The 15687-nt window shown below is 39.3% G+C and overlaps 1 protein-coding gene across 2 annotated transcripts in view; it reads right to left on the reverse strand.

Annotated features, from left to right (window-relative positions):
* The window catches only part of LOC126174990 (oocyte zinc finger protein XlCOF7.1-like), a 76430-nt gene that overhangs the window by 37440 nt on the left and 23303 nt on the right, over positions 1-15687 (reverse strand). Inside the window, exon 5 of one of the 2 annotated variants that reach the window (XM_049921470.1) lies at positions 4072-4245. The exons of the other annotated variant lie outside the window; for it this stretch is intronic. Coding sequence (XP_049777427.1) covers positions 4072-4245 — 174 coding nt within the window. The remainder of the gene's footprint in view (positions 1-4071; positions 4246-15687) is intronic. 2 annotated transcript variants of the gene reach the window in all.

Consider the following 15687-nt stretch of genomic DNA (forward strand, 5'->3'; position numbering starts at 1 on the left):
TAAATTGATTTACAAAAGTACCATAACACATGTGCAACTAACCTATGCAGCACTTGAGATATAAATGAATTTCCGGCAGCAGTCTTTGTCAGATAAGAGTTGTGGGCCAAGAGTATTAAAATTAGGGCAGAGAAAATTAAGGGGAGCAATTCAAAACTGTTCTCTCTTTCTGACTGTATGTACAGCTGAAGCAACTCAATAAAGCGGTACAACTGGAAAAATGAGGGCTAACTTTTATTACTGTACATAAAATTTCTATTTGAGGAGAGATAATTACTGAAAATTTTACTTCATACTGTTAGTCCTTGAGTGGGTATACTGTTTTTCATAGTATGAGTGGGCATGCATGCGGTGTACTTTGTACACATGTGAAGAATAGCTGTCTTTATGTTATCAAAGTAAATATGTACGAGCAAAATCACAGTTTAACGATTCACTGGAAGCATTAAATAGCGCAGTTGCATCAGATCCCATCCAACTGCTTATTGAATTACTGATTATCTCAGAAGAAACCGTTTCATTGTGGGATTATGGTGCTAGCTCATAATATGGGCCGTTTTCTTGCATGGACCATGAATTTTTTCTCACCTAGCTCGCTGTTTATTTTATATTACCACTGGTTACTAGGACGCATGACAATACAATTTATCACTACATTAGCTGAAGTAGTAGTGAAGAAATGGGTATGGGCTTACAATTGTGAAACAACAATGGAATGGTGCAAAACAATTTTGTTTGTGGCTGGCGCACTTTATACCCAGACACACCTCTTCAAGGCTTAATGATACCATTTAGCACATAAATCTGTGTGCATTGGCTGTTCATTATATAATACTTACTTCAGTCTGGTTCAATGTTTACCACTAGAGCTTGCACAAAAAACGGTGTTCAAGTGCCGAAACACATTTTCATGCTGAACACTGTGAGAATCCACCCATTATTCTAAAGGGACGGTGACCTCCAACTGCTTGTCACCTGCCAACTTGTGCACTTTGAGTGTTCTGTTTGTTTTCTCTACACTGCATAGCATGGCACCACAGGTGCAAGGTCATTTCTTCATAAAAAGGCGCAAGTGACTGTATGGAATGTAATTACATTTATGCTGGAAGACATGAACAAAGCAGCAAAAAACTCTTTAAAAACCTGCTTGAGAGGATTTCAGGAAATGTTAACCATTCCAGTCATTTAATAATGAGAATGGAGGGAGGGGGGGGGGGGGATATAGTTACAAGTACTTCACTTCACTAGGCCAGACTACTTCTAAAATACACAGAAGAAGGAGAAGAAAATTTAAGCAGGAGACTAACAACATAACTGTCAACTGAACCCTGTGCTTTATTTTTATATTTTCACCAGGAATACATTAGTTCTTATGGTATGTTTTATCGGTTAACACGAATTTCGGTTAAGGCGAATTACGAACTCTGTTTCAGTTCCTAGTGTAATTAAATTTCACTGTAACACAAACTTCCGACCATAGAGTATTCTAAAGCAATTTTTTTTTTTTCCGAAATGAATGTAGGAAATGTAGCTACAAAGCTAATTATATTTATTGTTGACTCATTTTTAACGTATTGTAGGTCGGTAGCTGCGATTATCACCTCAACAATCAGCGTATGCTGTACATTGTAAGACATTCAATGTATGCAACAGCATTTAGGAATGTACTCAGTGCCAGATTTGACAGGTGTTCCATTAGTCGTAGCCATATCGAGTTGGAATACTGAATAAAAACTACAGTTACAACTGGTACCGTAGCACGCGAAAATGGCAAAGAGGAAACAGACAGCTCTAAATGTACAGTTAAAGTTTAAAATTCTAGATGAAGTGGACTGTGGTACCAAGAAAACAGCAATTGCAGAGCAGTTTCGAATACCTAAATCTGCTTTATATACGATTATTAAGAATCGAGAAAAAATTATTAATGCTGCGGCATCAGGTTCTGGAAACAAATATAAATGACTTCGTACCGCAAAGTATGAAGACATCGAGACGTTACTGCTAGAATGGTTCAATCATATGCGTGCATCTAACATACCTTTAACTGGCCCTGTGATTCAGTCAAAAGCAAATGATATTGCTAAAGATATGGACAGCAAAGACTTCTGTTGTTCTGCTGGTTGGTCGTATCGGTTCCAAAAGAGACATTCAATTTCATTTGTACAAACTTGTGGTGAAGCAAATAAAGTTGATAAAGAAAGTACAAACAGTTGGTTGCATGAATTCATCCGAGTGAGGGAAAAGTATGCCTTGTGTGATGTGTTTAACATGGATGAAAGTGGATTTTTCTACAATCTTTTTCCAAATCACACCCTAGGGATAAAAGGTGATAATTGTCATGGTGGAGCACGAAGCAAACAATGTGTGACTGTTGTACTGTGCTGTAATGCTGACGGCAGTGAGACATTTCGTCCCTAGGTTATCGGTAAATCTGCGAAACCACATTGTTTTAAAAACATAAATATGGACACTTTACCTGGCATCTACTCTCACCATAAGAAAGCTTGGATCGATGGCACATCATTTCGCAAGTGACTTCTTTGTTTCAACAGTCGAATGGTTGCTCAAAATAGACATGTTGTTCTTACATTGGACAGATGTACTGCCCATAGCGTTTATGATCTGAACCTATCCAACATAAAGGTTCAGTTTTTTCCACCCAACGCCACAAGCCGCCTTCAGCCTTTGGACTAAGGCATAATCTCTCTCATACAGAGAGCTTACCGTAAGCGACTTGTAAGAGCTGCAATTCGTGCTGCTAAAAACAATAGTGCAACCCCAAATTGGAATCTGCTTGATGCAATAAAAGCCATCGCAGCAGCCTGGAACTCAGTATCGCCACAACATATAGGGAAGTGCTTTAACAGAGCTTGGAGACATAGCAACACTGAAGATGTCCACGAGTTAGAAGATGCCACTTCACCTGATGAATGGACAGTTCTGCAGGACATTGCGACCCTGGGATTAGTTTCAAAGAATTCATTAGTGTAGACGACGATGTTGCCATATGTGCTTCTGTGGAATTGGACATGCCAAAAGCTGTGAACAAGGTGCAAGAAGGGCCATCAGAAGAAAGTGAAGAGGAAGAGAATACAGATACCATTCCACCTACCCGTCAGGAGATGTTTACAGCCTTGGACTGTTTAGAATGGTTCGCTTCAACATCCAACATCACTGCTGGGTTTACGGATGCTATCATTACAATTGGTTGTGAAATTACAAAATATTATTTTTCCCATGAATGTCATTGAACCATGACCAAATTTTTTCCAAGAAAGTAACGTACATCATTTGTGAATACTTGTAATTTTACAATCACTTTATAGTGTTATAAGTCTACAATAACGTGATTGATAGTGTAGTGTATTACACATTAGTGTACTGCTGTACATGTATACTTATCAAAATCTGTGTTTTTCACTTAACACGAGTTTTTTTAACACAGACTCCTGATTTATCGGTCCCTTCGGATTCGTGTTAACGAAGTTTTACTGTAGTAGTAGGCAATGTTGTCTCTTGCACTATATTCTTATCCCTTCTTTTTTTTATGAGATTTCTCTTTGGCAATGCATGACTGAACTTGTTTTGTTTTGGCTGATCCTTTTTCAGTACTCTAGTGAGAAGCTATTTACTTTGAACATCTACATGTGTCAAATTATTGGTCTGGTAAACATAACCGGTTACTACAATCACCAGCAGATTCGCTAGGTGTAGCTTGTAAGTAATGCAAGATATGCATAGTATGCTTCATAGATATGCATTGGCTTCAGTTATCAAACAGCACCGCCCTTGATGTTCAATGGTCATTCACGCTGGAACCTCCATGACTACTGGTGTTAACCTCCCCTACAGTGCTGTCTGCACAAGTACATTTTGTCTGCACTTTAGTTGTGACTTTTCTTTTCAATTTCCTAATGTACATGAAAAATATAACTATCAGAACTTACGCATACTCACACTACATACTTCAATCAAGCCAAACATCTCAGAAGGAATATAAAAATCTCTTTACCTCTCTCTCTCTTTTCATTGTTTATACTCACAGAAACGTTAAAACAACTGATAACTTACTTTGAGACTGGCGTCCTTGCATGCGTGGGTCACAAAATCGGATACAGACTTGTAAGCAGACTGACACACAACACAGCAGAAGAATGGCAAATCATCTGGAAAATCATCCTTAAGAGATACTGTATCTCCAGCAGTAGAAGCAGATTCAGTTGATGCCAAAGGCAATTTATGAATCTGAAAAGTAGATGTAAAATAATGTTGAATATAGTGTATCATATGAAATGGGAAAATTGCTGTAGATTAATTTGCAACAAATTTAGGTAAAGGCCTAATCTGAAATAAAAAATAATTCAAACACTAAAACAATATCACCAAGAGTAAATGCCACAATTTTTCATCTAGTAACCATTTCAGAAGATAGACATGTAGTCTGTAGAACTAAATCCAGAACAGAATATGTTGCTTCAAACTTGGAGATAACATCAGTGATTCTTGCCAATTTTAAACAGTTGGCAATGAAGTCAATTTATGAAAAAGGTTGAGAGACACAATGTAAGGTAGTCTAGGTGCCTATCTGTATTACTGGAATTTCAAAAGTCACTAAAAGAATTAGGTATGAAAGGGCATGCAGCTTCTCTTGGGGGGAAAATATGTTACACACAAAACAAACTTAGTAAAAAATTAACTGAAACACCTGGTTATAAAGTCTTGAAACAGACCTTGATTATCACCATCAAGATACCTTAAAAAATGTAAAAAATTTTCTACAGTGCTTGTGCTCATCAACAATGATTGTATATTTGTGAAATTTGAAATTTTATATTACCTATCAAACAAAACAGAAGAAGAAAATGTAATTGCACTTGACACCAACCTCAGTATTCAATGAGATAGTGATATGATGACACTGATCTACAACAGTAGCAATTCCAAGTGGGACAGTGCTAAGAAACATCTGCTTCACAGTGAATGACAGATATTTCTGTGTAAGTTACAGATAAAAATCAAGTACACTGAGCTCATTCATAATGATTAAAGGAATATTAGACACAGCAAACATCTCATGTCTGGGAGGGAGGGAGGGAGGGAGGAGAAGAGGGAGGGACGGGTGTGATGGGGGGAGGACTGGAGGAGTTAGGTTGAGGGAGGGAGGGAGAGAGGGAGGGAGGGAGAGAGAGAGAGGGAGGGGGGGAGAGAGAGAGAGAGAGAGAGAGAGAGAGAGAGAGAGAGAGAGAGAGGGAGGGGGGAGAGAGAGAGGGAGGGGGGGAGAGAGAGGGGGGAGAGAGTCTTCTTTCTTTTCTTTATGCAAAACAGTTTAGGTTAAAAGCACTGATATCAAGACTCAAAATGGGCTGCCTTCCAGAAAAAGCACTCTGTGGTTCTTGAAATTAGTCTGTGCATGGGAGCTTAAACAGCGTAAGTAAGTGGATAAAACTAAAACGAATAATGACAGTCATTATATCCTTGCCATTTACCTGCTGCTACTACAGCTACTGGTACAACATCCATGACGTGGGGGTTCCACAAACATTGTTTTGTATCCTGCAGTGGTAGACACACATGCAATAATTGCGGATTCCCAAGTGCTACATAAATAATACTTTGCTGATACAACAGGCGTAAGAGCAAGGTTCAACATGATGCACACTCATTCTCATAAATTAAGGATAATTGCAGAATGTGGTGCCACACAACATGGCACTGCACAAAACTGGCACTAATAGCAAAGGCACACAGGGAACACACTTCACAAAGATCTGCAAGTCCACAGTATTGGTGATTAGTTGAGAAAACCATCCCAAAACACATGCGCTACAAAACGCCACTGCACCCCGACATCAATACGGGATATGATCACCATGCACATGTACACAGGCCACACAACTACTCTGGATCAAGTGGTCGAGCAGCTGCTGGGGTATAGTCTCCCATTCTTGCACCAGTGCCTGTCAGAGCTCCTGAAGTGTCGTAGGGGTTTGAAGACGTACAGCGATACGTTGACCGAGTGCATTCCAGATGTGCTCGATGGAGTATACGTCTGGAGAACAGGCAGGCCACTTCATTCGCCTGATATCTTCTGTTTCAAGGTACTCCCCCAAGGTGGCAGCTTGGTGGGGTTGTGCGTTACCATCCATCAGGAGGAAGGTGGGACCCACTGCAACCCTGAAAAGGCGGACATACTGATGCAAAATGACGTCCCGATACACCTGACCCATTACAGTTCCTCTGTCAAAGACACGCAGGGGTGTATGTGCACCAATCATAACCCCACCCCACACCATCAAACCATGACCTCCATACAGGTCCCTTTCAAGGACATTAAGGGGTTGGTATCTGGTTCCTGATTCACACCAGATGAAAACCCAGCAAGAATCACTGTTCAGACTATACCTGGACTCGTCCTTGAACATACCCTGGAACCACTGTTCCAATGACCACATGTACTGTGTTCTTGACACCAAACTTTACGGGCTCTCCTGTGACCAGGGGTCAGTGGAATGCACCTTGCAGGTCTCTGGGCGAATAAACCATTCTGTTCAGTTGTCTGTACATTGTGTGTCTGGAGACAACTGTTCCAGTGGCTGCGGTAAGGTCCCGAGTAAGGCAACCTGCAGTACTCCGTGGCCATCTGCGGGCTTCTGATGGTGAGATATCGGTCTTCTTGTGGTGTTGTACACTGAGGACATCCCATACTGTAGTGCCTGGACATGTTTCCTGTCTGCTGGAATCATTGTCATAATCTTGAGATCACACTTTGTAGCACAAGGAGGGCCCGTGCTATGACCTGCTGTGTTTGACCAGCCTCCAGTTGCCCTACTCTTCTACCCTCATAACGTCATCAATGTGTGTTCTTTGAGCCATTTTCAACACACAGTCTCCATTAGCACGTCTGAAAACGTGTGCTCTCTTACTCACTGCACCGTACTCTGACATGCACCAACACACCTCTGCATATGTGGACTGCTGCCAGTGCCACCGTGCGACAACCGCAGGCCAAATCCACTGCATGGTCATTCCCAAAGGTGATTTAAACCCGCAAACTGCCCACCAGAGAGTTGTTTCACCATGTATAAGAATTATCCTCAATTTATGAGCATGATTGTAGATTCTGATGCTGCAGCACCACAGGCAGTTCAAACACTGGTCAGTGCAAGCACTGCACTTATGGCAACATCACAGCCAAAAACATAAGTATGCGTGTTGATAAGCCAACTAGAGGCAGCCACTAGAGGCAGCAGCCTCACCAGCAGCAGCCTGTGCATCAAGGATGACGCCACTGCAATTGTGGGCACTATGCTGCATCCACAAGTCACACGCTCACTGACCACTGGTCAAGTATCCTTCCACTAGACGAATATTTACAATGCTGTCTGGCTGCACCCAGTGGCCCATCTCTCTGAGATCACTGGCTCTATTTACCTGAGCATAGCCTCTGCATCTACAACACACCATGATACTGCTCCAGCTGCCACCGTGGAAGATACTGAACAAGAGCAACACCAGGTTGCCAGCCATCACCCTCAGAGCCTTCAAGTTCTTCGACATTGGCCTTATCAGGACTCATGACTGGTATTCTTCTGTGGAATGTAGTGTGTGAACCACTATTCTTCTGTGGAACTTAGATTGTGAACCAGTGCCTGGAAGTAACATCCCAACAGAGTCTGATTCTGTCACATTTATATCAGATCATGTGGATCCTTTAGTTGTGTCTATTAGAATCTCTTACGGTGTTGTGTCAACAAAGTATTATTCATGCACAACTTGGGAATCAGCAAGACACAAAAACATTGATTCTGGAACCCCATGTTCTATAAACTTAGCTGCAACCACTGTATAGCATTCTACATGGGCATGATGACTAACAAACTACTGTATCTGTCTGAATGTATGGTTACTGCCAAACTGTGGCCATTAGTCATATGGACCACCGAGCTGCTGAACATGTCATCAAACACAATGTGATTTAATTTAACAACTGTTTAACAATATGTGCTATCTGTATTCTTCCCATCAACACCACCTTTTCCGAATGGTGCAGGTGGGAACTCTCCATACAATACACCCTTCCTTTCCATAACACCCCTGGCCTCAATCTTCACTGGTCCCTGTCCTGCACCTGCTGCTATCCCATCGCCAATATTACACATGCCTTCTATCCCACCAATGTAACTGCACCTAGCAGCTCTATCCTGTCCCTACCGTGTCCCTGCACACCAACAAGTGGCACTAGCATCTTTTTCCACCCTACCCTGCTACCTCCCCCCCCCCCCCTCTCCCCCATGCCTCTTCATTCACCCCACACCAGTTAGACTGCTGCTCATGTCACATGCAGTCGCAGTTGGGCCTTAGTGGTTATGGTCATAGGTCGTGTGTGTGTGTGTGTGTGTGTGTGTGTGTGTGTGTGTGTGTGTGTGTGTGTGTGTGTGTTGGAGGGGGGGGGGGGGTCAACTTCTAAAGGAGGACAGCTATTTTAATACCATACTTTTTCGTTGTGCCTGTCTCCAACTCAATGCCTTTTCTATGTGGTGAGTAGCAATCTATCTGTTCCATATTTTGCAGTATATCTTGTAATGAGTTATAGCATCAATATAAGAGCTGGTTCTGATTAGCACATGCAGTTTTTTTGGTCTTACAAGACACCTTTATTCCACGAATAATCATTGGCTTCTCTGTAGACTTTGGTCTTGCATTTTTCATTCATGCCAAGAGCACTGTATATCTCACTCTAGTTCATATCCATGAGGAATTGCCCAAAATAATCCAGTTTTGGTTTACTGACTACCCTCTTGAACTCAGATTTAGTAGATTTTATATCCTGTTCATTATTAACAAAAGAAACTGCATGTCATGGTCTTAGAGGCTGTTGACTATTTGCTTTCTAATATAATTTTGTTCATTAGAGCTTTCTGTAGAGATACTATCAATGGTATTTTGTAAGCAATTACCTACACTAGTTAGAAAGTTTATGGCAGGAATTAAGCTGAATAACGCAGATTGTAATAAAGTCTTACTGGAAGTGTTTTAAAGAGAACCTACATTAAAATAACTATAAGTCACTATTTCTTTGTATTTCACTGTTAAATATGCCAACAGAGCTTCACAGCTATTGATGAATGGGTTAAAATAACCTGAAGGTACTCAGTACATACTTATAAAGAATTTATTATGAAATTCTACTTCTGTCACACGTGCTTGCTGTAAGTAAAATTTATGAATATATCTGTTTTTAAATTTATGATATTTCCTAATAATTGTGGCATCACCTCCTCTCTCCATTTCTGCTTTGAACACTAATGTAAATTCTGTAACACTTAACACATCTATACCAGTAATTTACTTAAAACATTAATGAAGTTAAGTAGTTCATTAATTTTACTTCTCTGCCTTCAAATGTTTTATGTGATAAAGATAGTAGGCATTTCACATTGGCTGAGACAAAACTGAGTGGAAATAAAATTTTTAACCAACATTTCTTTATGCTGATGCAATATGCCATAATTAAGTCATTTAATTTCTTTATCAAACTGAAGATCTGTTCCAATCCTAGTCCCCCTTAAAATTTTATTTCTTTCCCTTCCTATTCCAAAAAGGTGCAGCTCTGACAACTGTAATCACAACCAGAGACGAGTTAACAATTTCAGGCACTAAGCATGTACTTGTTTTTTTACTTGGGCTAGTATCTTACAGTAGTGTTTATAATGCCTTTACTGTGCAGGTTTAGAATGTATTGATGCTATTTGTGTTGTCTCTTTGTCTCAAAAGATACACTTATGCCTTTAAGTTTTTAACACACTTTGTAGGTTGGATTCTGTAATATTTTCGGAAACATGCTTTCCAAAATTGTTATCTCAGTTAAGGACAAACTGTATTTTGAGTTAGCATCTTCTCCAAGACACACTGGCCTCCATTATTAGTTTCTTGAAAGAATGACATGAATACCTGAATAGCTTCATTATTCATTATTGTTGTAGTTTTTCACTGTGGCCCATCTTGGTCAGACTAGGCATTATGAGGGCTGATCAACAAAAACTAAGACTGATTTTTTTCCATGAATGGTTATTACTCCATTTCAATGTTTACATCATATTTTTCAAAATACTCCCCTCCTACTTGAATGCAATTTTTATGGTGTTGTCGTAACCCGATGGGGTTGCAACATACTTATGTGAATCTCTTAGGCGAATAGGAAGTGATGGGAGATTTTTCAGGTCTACGGACTCTCTGACAAATGAGTGGCTTCGTGCAAAGGAATAAGTTGGTGGAGAGTCTAGCTAAGATTAATTGGAGACAGTACAGAAAGACTTGTGTAGCAGGTTAGGAAGGTAGAAATGAAGAAACGAGCTTCTGAGTTGGTACCTTGGTCTGATTTTATTACTTCTTCCTGAGTTTACATGAACATGCTGAAGAACATTGACACTGGGTCATAATTTCTATGAGTGAATAACATAGATGAGACTTACTGGATACTCAATTTACTAGAACAAATAGCCTGCCTGGCCTATCACTTTGACTTGAACCATGGAAAGTGGCCAGTTTCCTATTGATCAAATCGAACCCCCACCCCGGTTCCATTACATGTCACACTGTAAGTGACAATCAGTCATAGGTACAAGTAAGCCATGACAAACCAACTACCCACAGTCCAGAGGTACATAATGACAAGAATGCAAGTGCTTCTTAGTGTACAAACTTAACTGAAGACATTATTTCACTCACATAACTTTTTGCTCTCAGCCAACAGACACCTGAGGCTCATCTGCTGGCAGGAACTATCAAACTGTTGAATTCTGCCCTGATCATCAACTGGTGGCCTCTTTATACTGTACTGAGGATGTTAACTTACAGGTTGATGTGACTGTGTCACATTTTTTACCTATAATTTGCAATCAGCCAACTTGATATCAGCAGTTTCCTAATGCCCCCAACCTCATATTGGTCTGGTGAAAGTGTCAAGCACCGGACATCTTCACCTAGGTTTGCAGGCTCTACTTGTTAAAATTCTTACTAAGATGACTTTCTCTCTGTTGGCAATATATTCACGATTCAGTCATTAAAGCATGTCTGCCAGTCCTAAAACACAAAGTGCATGCCATTCTTTGTCAGGTCCTTGAGAATTACCTCACTTTTCTTGTTCACTGCTTCAGAGGTCTCAAACCTAATACCCCAAAGCTTTGCCTTTAGTGATGAAATAAGTATCACAGAATGCAAAGATCGCTGCCATAAGGTACAAAGGTGATACTGAAACGAGCCAGAAACTACGTAACTTGATACGTGATAGGGTGCTGCTCACTGTCATGATGCAGTCACCACTCTGTCCAAGAATATTCTGGTTGTTTCCTTGCAATTTGCTTCCTCAGTTTAGCCAATACTGATATGTAGTATGTTGCTGTAGCAGTAGTGTGAGTGGGAACTGCATGCTGGTAAATCATTTCATGACAGTAAAAAAATGTTATCACCACCACTTTCCCTGCAGATGGAATAACTTTAGCCTTTTTTGCTGTTTCCACACTATGCTGGCTCATTTTCCTTCACGATCATAATGATGCAGCCATGACTTATCACCGTGATGATCAATGCCAGAAACACATCCTCTCCATCATCAAGGAGATGCAGCACCTTATGCCTTGTCTCCATAAGCACAGCTTTTTGCTCAGGGGTCAACAGATGTGGCACCCAACGGGCAAAAACACAGGTATATGGAGATGATAATTCATAATCGCAAAAGTACTCCTATATGAAATTCTCAGCACTTCACTGAGGTTAGATAAAATTATCTGCTGATCCCAACATACAATCACAGCAGTTGTGCTGATGCTGACTTCAGTCATAGCAGAAGTCAAAACACTACGCCCATCTTGCTTAATACAGACAAGTCGGCCTTCTTTGAAGCCCTTGAACCATTGGAACACTGTTGCATGAGATAATGCATCTTCACCATATGCTTGCTGTAGCTTTTCTTATGTTACAATGGCCGCATGATTTAAATGAACACAGAATTTTATTGTGACGTACTGCTCCTCTCGCATCACCTCCTTTGTTCATTATGTGAAATGCAAGAGTGTCTACAAAATTGACCATTACTACCAACCTACTGATACGGGAGTTCTGCCGCCTACAACATTACACATAAAAACCCACTCTTTTCAAACTGAGGCAGTCCAGGATCAATTGTCAAAGATCTCAGGCTGAACTCGAGGCCACGCTACCCTTACTGCCTTGCTAGGAGGCAACAGAGTTACAACACTCTGAAATAAAGGAACACACATGGCCAGGCTAAGGAGTCTGTGGGTCCTGTCTGCCAGGAGTGTTCTATATGATGCTGGACGAGTAGTGTCTGCATCACCAAGTCTGTTGTTTTGAGTTGAGGGAAGAGCCTGTGGAGTTGTATGGTGGCGCTCTGGCAGTTGGGTGTGTGGTATTGTTCCTAGGCCATGGTAGTGCACCTTGCAGTAGAGTATAGCATACAGATGGTAGCCATAGCAGATAGCTGCCAGATAAGGCAATCAGAAACACCACATGAGTTGTCAACTGTTCCGTATGTTAGTCACCTAGTGTGGATGCTTCTCAAGATATGTTTGCTGACGGAGAATAAAGCAATAGTACAGTCCCTGGTGAGCACTATGTTTGCATGCAAATAGTTTTTCATTGGCATTAGGCAAGAGAGGGTCATTTGTGCTCTGAACGTTCGGGTGTGTGTCTGGACTTTGAAGTTCCTGAATTTGACTGGCCCTAAGGCTTTCGTTGGTTTAAGAATTTGTTGTTTTAAGAATAGAGGTTAAACTTTTTAAAATTCATTATGTGTTTGATGACACAATTCCTTTTAAATGTTCTCATTGTGTTGGCCCACTTATTTTAGTGCCATTAAACTTTCTGTAGTTAATTTTGAACTTAAATGGTTATGATGCTTGAGGCAAATTATGAAAGACTGAAGCTAGCTTGTAACGCCTTGTGGTTTTTTGAAAACTGATTAGACCGATCCGAAATTTAGTTTATATATGTTACAAGCATTAACATTCTACCTTAACGTAAAGTGTATTTTCTTTTAAAAATTACTGGGCATAAACTTTTTAATAAATATTAAGTTTTATTACTGGTTTTTAAATTCTTCTAATATAATTTGATTTTCACTGTAAGACTGGCTAAATGAGTGTCAAGCAGATTTCCTTTTAATTATGTTGAACGATTATTGCCACTCTATGTTTCACAATTTTATAATATATGTCTATTTCACATTTTGCCTGTACCTGACATGTATTAATGTGTTTTTTGAAAGCAGTGGCCAGCATGACTGTAGGGGCTGTTTGTTTGGAGACTATGCCGTTTGTCGTGTGCCGAAGTCACTGTATTTGAAAATTTTTGTAAACTATTCAGACAGTTATTTACTGGTAATTTATTGCTGAATAAATGTATATAATTTGCGTGTGTTTCTCTGGGTTTGTGTCCACGGTTCTTGCATGATATAACTGAGCACTTTTGTTTTTCTTTGTCCAATAGTACAGGAAACTATCATGGAAGCTATTGGAAGAAAATCAGTCTGTCCTTGTAGATCAGCCCTTGTCTTATTTTTTCCAACTGTGGTATAGTTGACTTTACTCTGACTAACAAAAATGTTGTTAATTAGGATGATGGTTGAAGTTGTGCCTCTGGCGAGGATACAATGGGGACATGATTTAGGTATGCTTCAGATGCTTACATTGTTTCAAGGAGATAATTTACAAAGAATTCTACATTAAAATCTCCTGTTGCTATCAAGTCACTATTTTTTAAGCATCTGAAGTGTATTGGCTCATTTGCTATTTTTCGGACATATTACATTACGTTTGATGATCTAATATTAACGTGAATGTAGAAAAAATGTCTATAAGACTGTTAGTTATTAGTGGAAATTAAAGTTATTATTATTATTTCACCAAAGCAACATGATCTGATAATGACACCACAACCACACAAGTACTTGTAGCAGTCAGAATGAACAGCCACACACAAAACTACATGTACTAACAACATATACTAGCCTGCAGTTGAAAATGCAACAGGAGTGATCCAAATATTACTTTCACCACTTAGAGCCATTTGTCTGACATTTTAACACAAATGTTGCACATGCACACACCGAGAGCATGGCTACCAACTATCACAGATTTTAATTGTTACAGATTTACGGAGTTATGGGAAGTTACTAAAAAATTGGGGAAATACACATTTTTCAATTTTATGTTATAAAAAAATTGGAAAATGTAGTGTTCACTTTTTGTTAATCATATGCCATTAAAATGTTTTTATAAACTATAATGATTTCCTTACTGAGTACATAGTACAACTGTCTACAAACGATTTTGTTACCATGGTGTACTAAGAGAGGTCATGCTGAGTGACAACAAAAATTTTTCATTCTCTGCGTGTCAGCTTAAAGGACAGGAATAAACCTGGAATTGAAATTAAAAAAATAAATAAATAAATAAATCTCACAAAGGCGATGATGCTAGTACCACTGGAGTACACACTAGAAGCTTCATTCATCATACCAAGTTCCAAAAATCTGTTGTTATAAAATTTTATGAAGTTATCTGTAGCCTTTTCATAAACACTAATTTCACAAAGGATTGGATTACGGCTACAAGCAAAGCAAGAAGATTATCACTCATGAGAAAATTATCTTCAGTAAGCAATGAGAATCCAGATTCTGTATTATACAAGTATAGGCAAATCCAGGAAGAAGAAGAGGCAGTGGATGAGGCAGGATTGTGAGTATTTCTGTATAAAACACTAAAGACAGGCCTCTCATTTATGAATGTAACTTGATATTGTTTTATGTGTCTGTTGATTTTGCAGTATTTGAAAATCACAGAATGTTTCTCAAGCACCCTTGATGTTTACTAAACTAAAAAGTATTTTCTGCTTAACTTCATTTTTTCATTACAGTTGTTTTTATTTCTGGAAAATCTTTATGTAATGTAAGAAAATTTCTGAAATCTACAGCCTCTTTTCAAGGGTGGCAGCTATGTAAGAGCAACAATATCCTGGACAAAATCCTGGATTTTTCATTGTTTGAGTAACACATTTTGGGTCTTCTTATTTCCTCTGGTTTGATTCATATTTGTTTATTATCCCTTTTCCTACTCTATACTTTAATACAGAATCTTCCCTTCCACCTGTGTGCTTGTATCAGTTTATGCTTATCTTCTCAATATCCTCCCCCCTTCACTTTCCCTCCCTTTACATTTTCCTCCATTTTAGTATCATTAGTCTCTTGTGATTTTTTCTATGGTACAGAATTTAATTTTTAACAATTGAGTGCTTGCTGTTTTCTTCTTTAGACAGACACACGTGGGTTGTGAAACTTGTTTCTTGAAACCAGCACAGCAAAACAAATTTCACAAATGACTGTCTACACAGTGACATCAGCATACATTCAGTTTTGACATTTTATTTAAACTGAAACCAATTTTTGTCTTTAAAATGAATGTGGTGGTAGTTATGTTGGTAATGCTGGAGTTCAGACTTGTCTGCTTGGCATCAGTACAGAAGAAAAAGAGTAAATATAATTTGTGACTGTATCAAGAGAAGATGTTAGCACAGATAGTCAACAACAAATTTCTTTTAGATTATTCCTGAAGCTACTTCAAAACTTTAGAATGATGTCAGAAAGATTTATTGATCATAACAGAGTTCACG

The sequence above is a fragment of the Schistocerca cancellata genome, chromosome 3, assembly GCF_023864275.1.
Source record: "Schistocerca cancellata isolate TAMUIC-IGC-003103 chromosome 3, iqSchCanc2.1, whole genome shotgun sequence".
Classification (NCBI taxonomy): domain Eukaryota; kingdom Metazoa; phylum Arthropoda; class Insecta; order Orthoptera; family Acrididae; genus Schistocerca; species Schistocerca cancellata.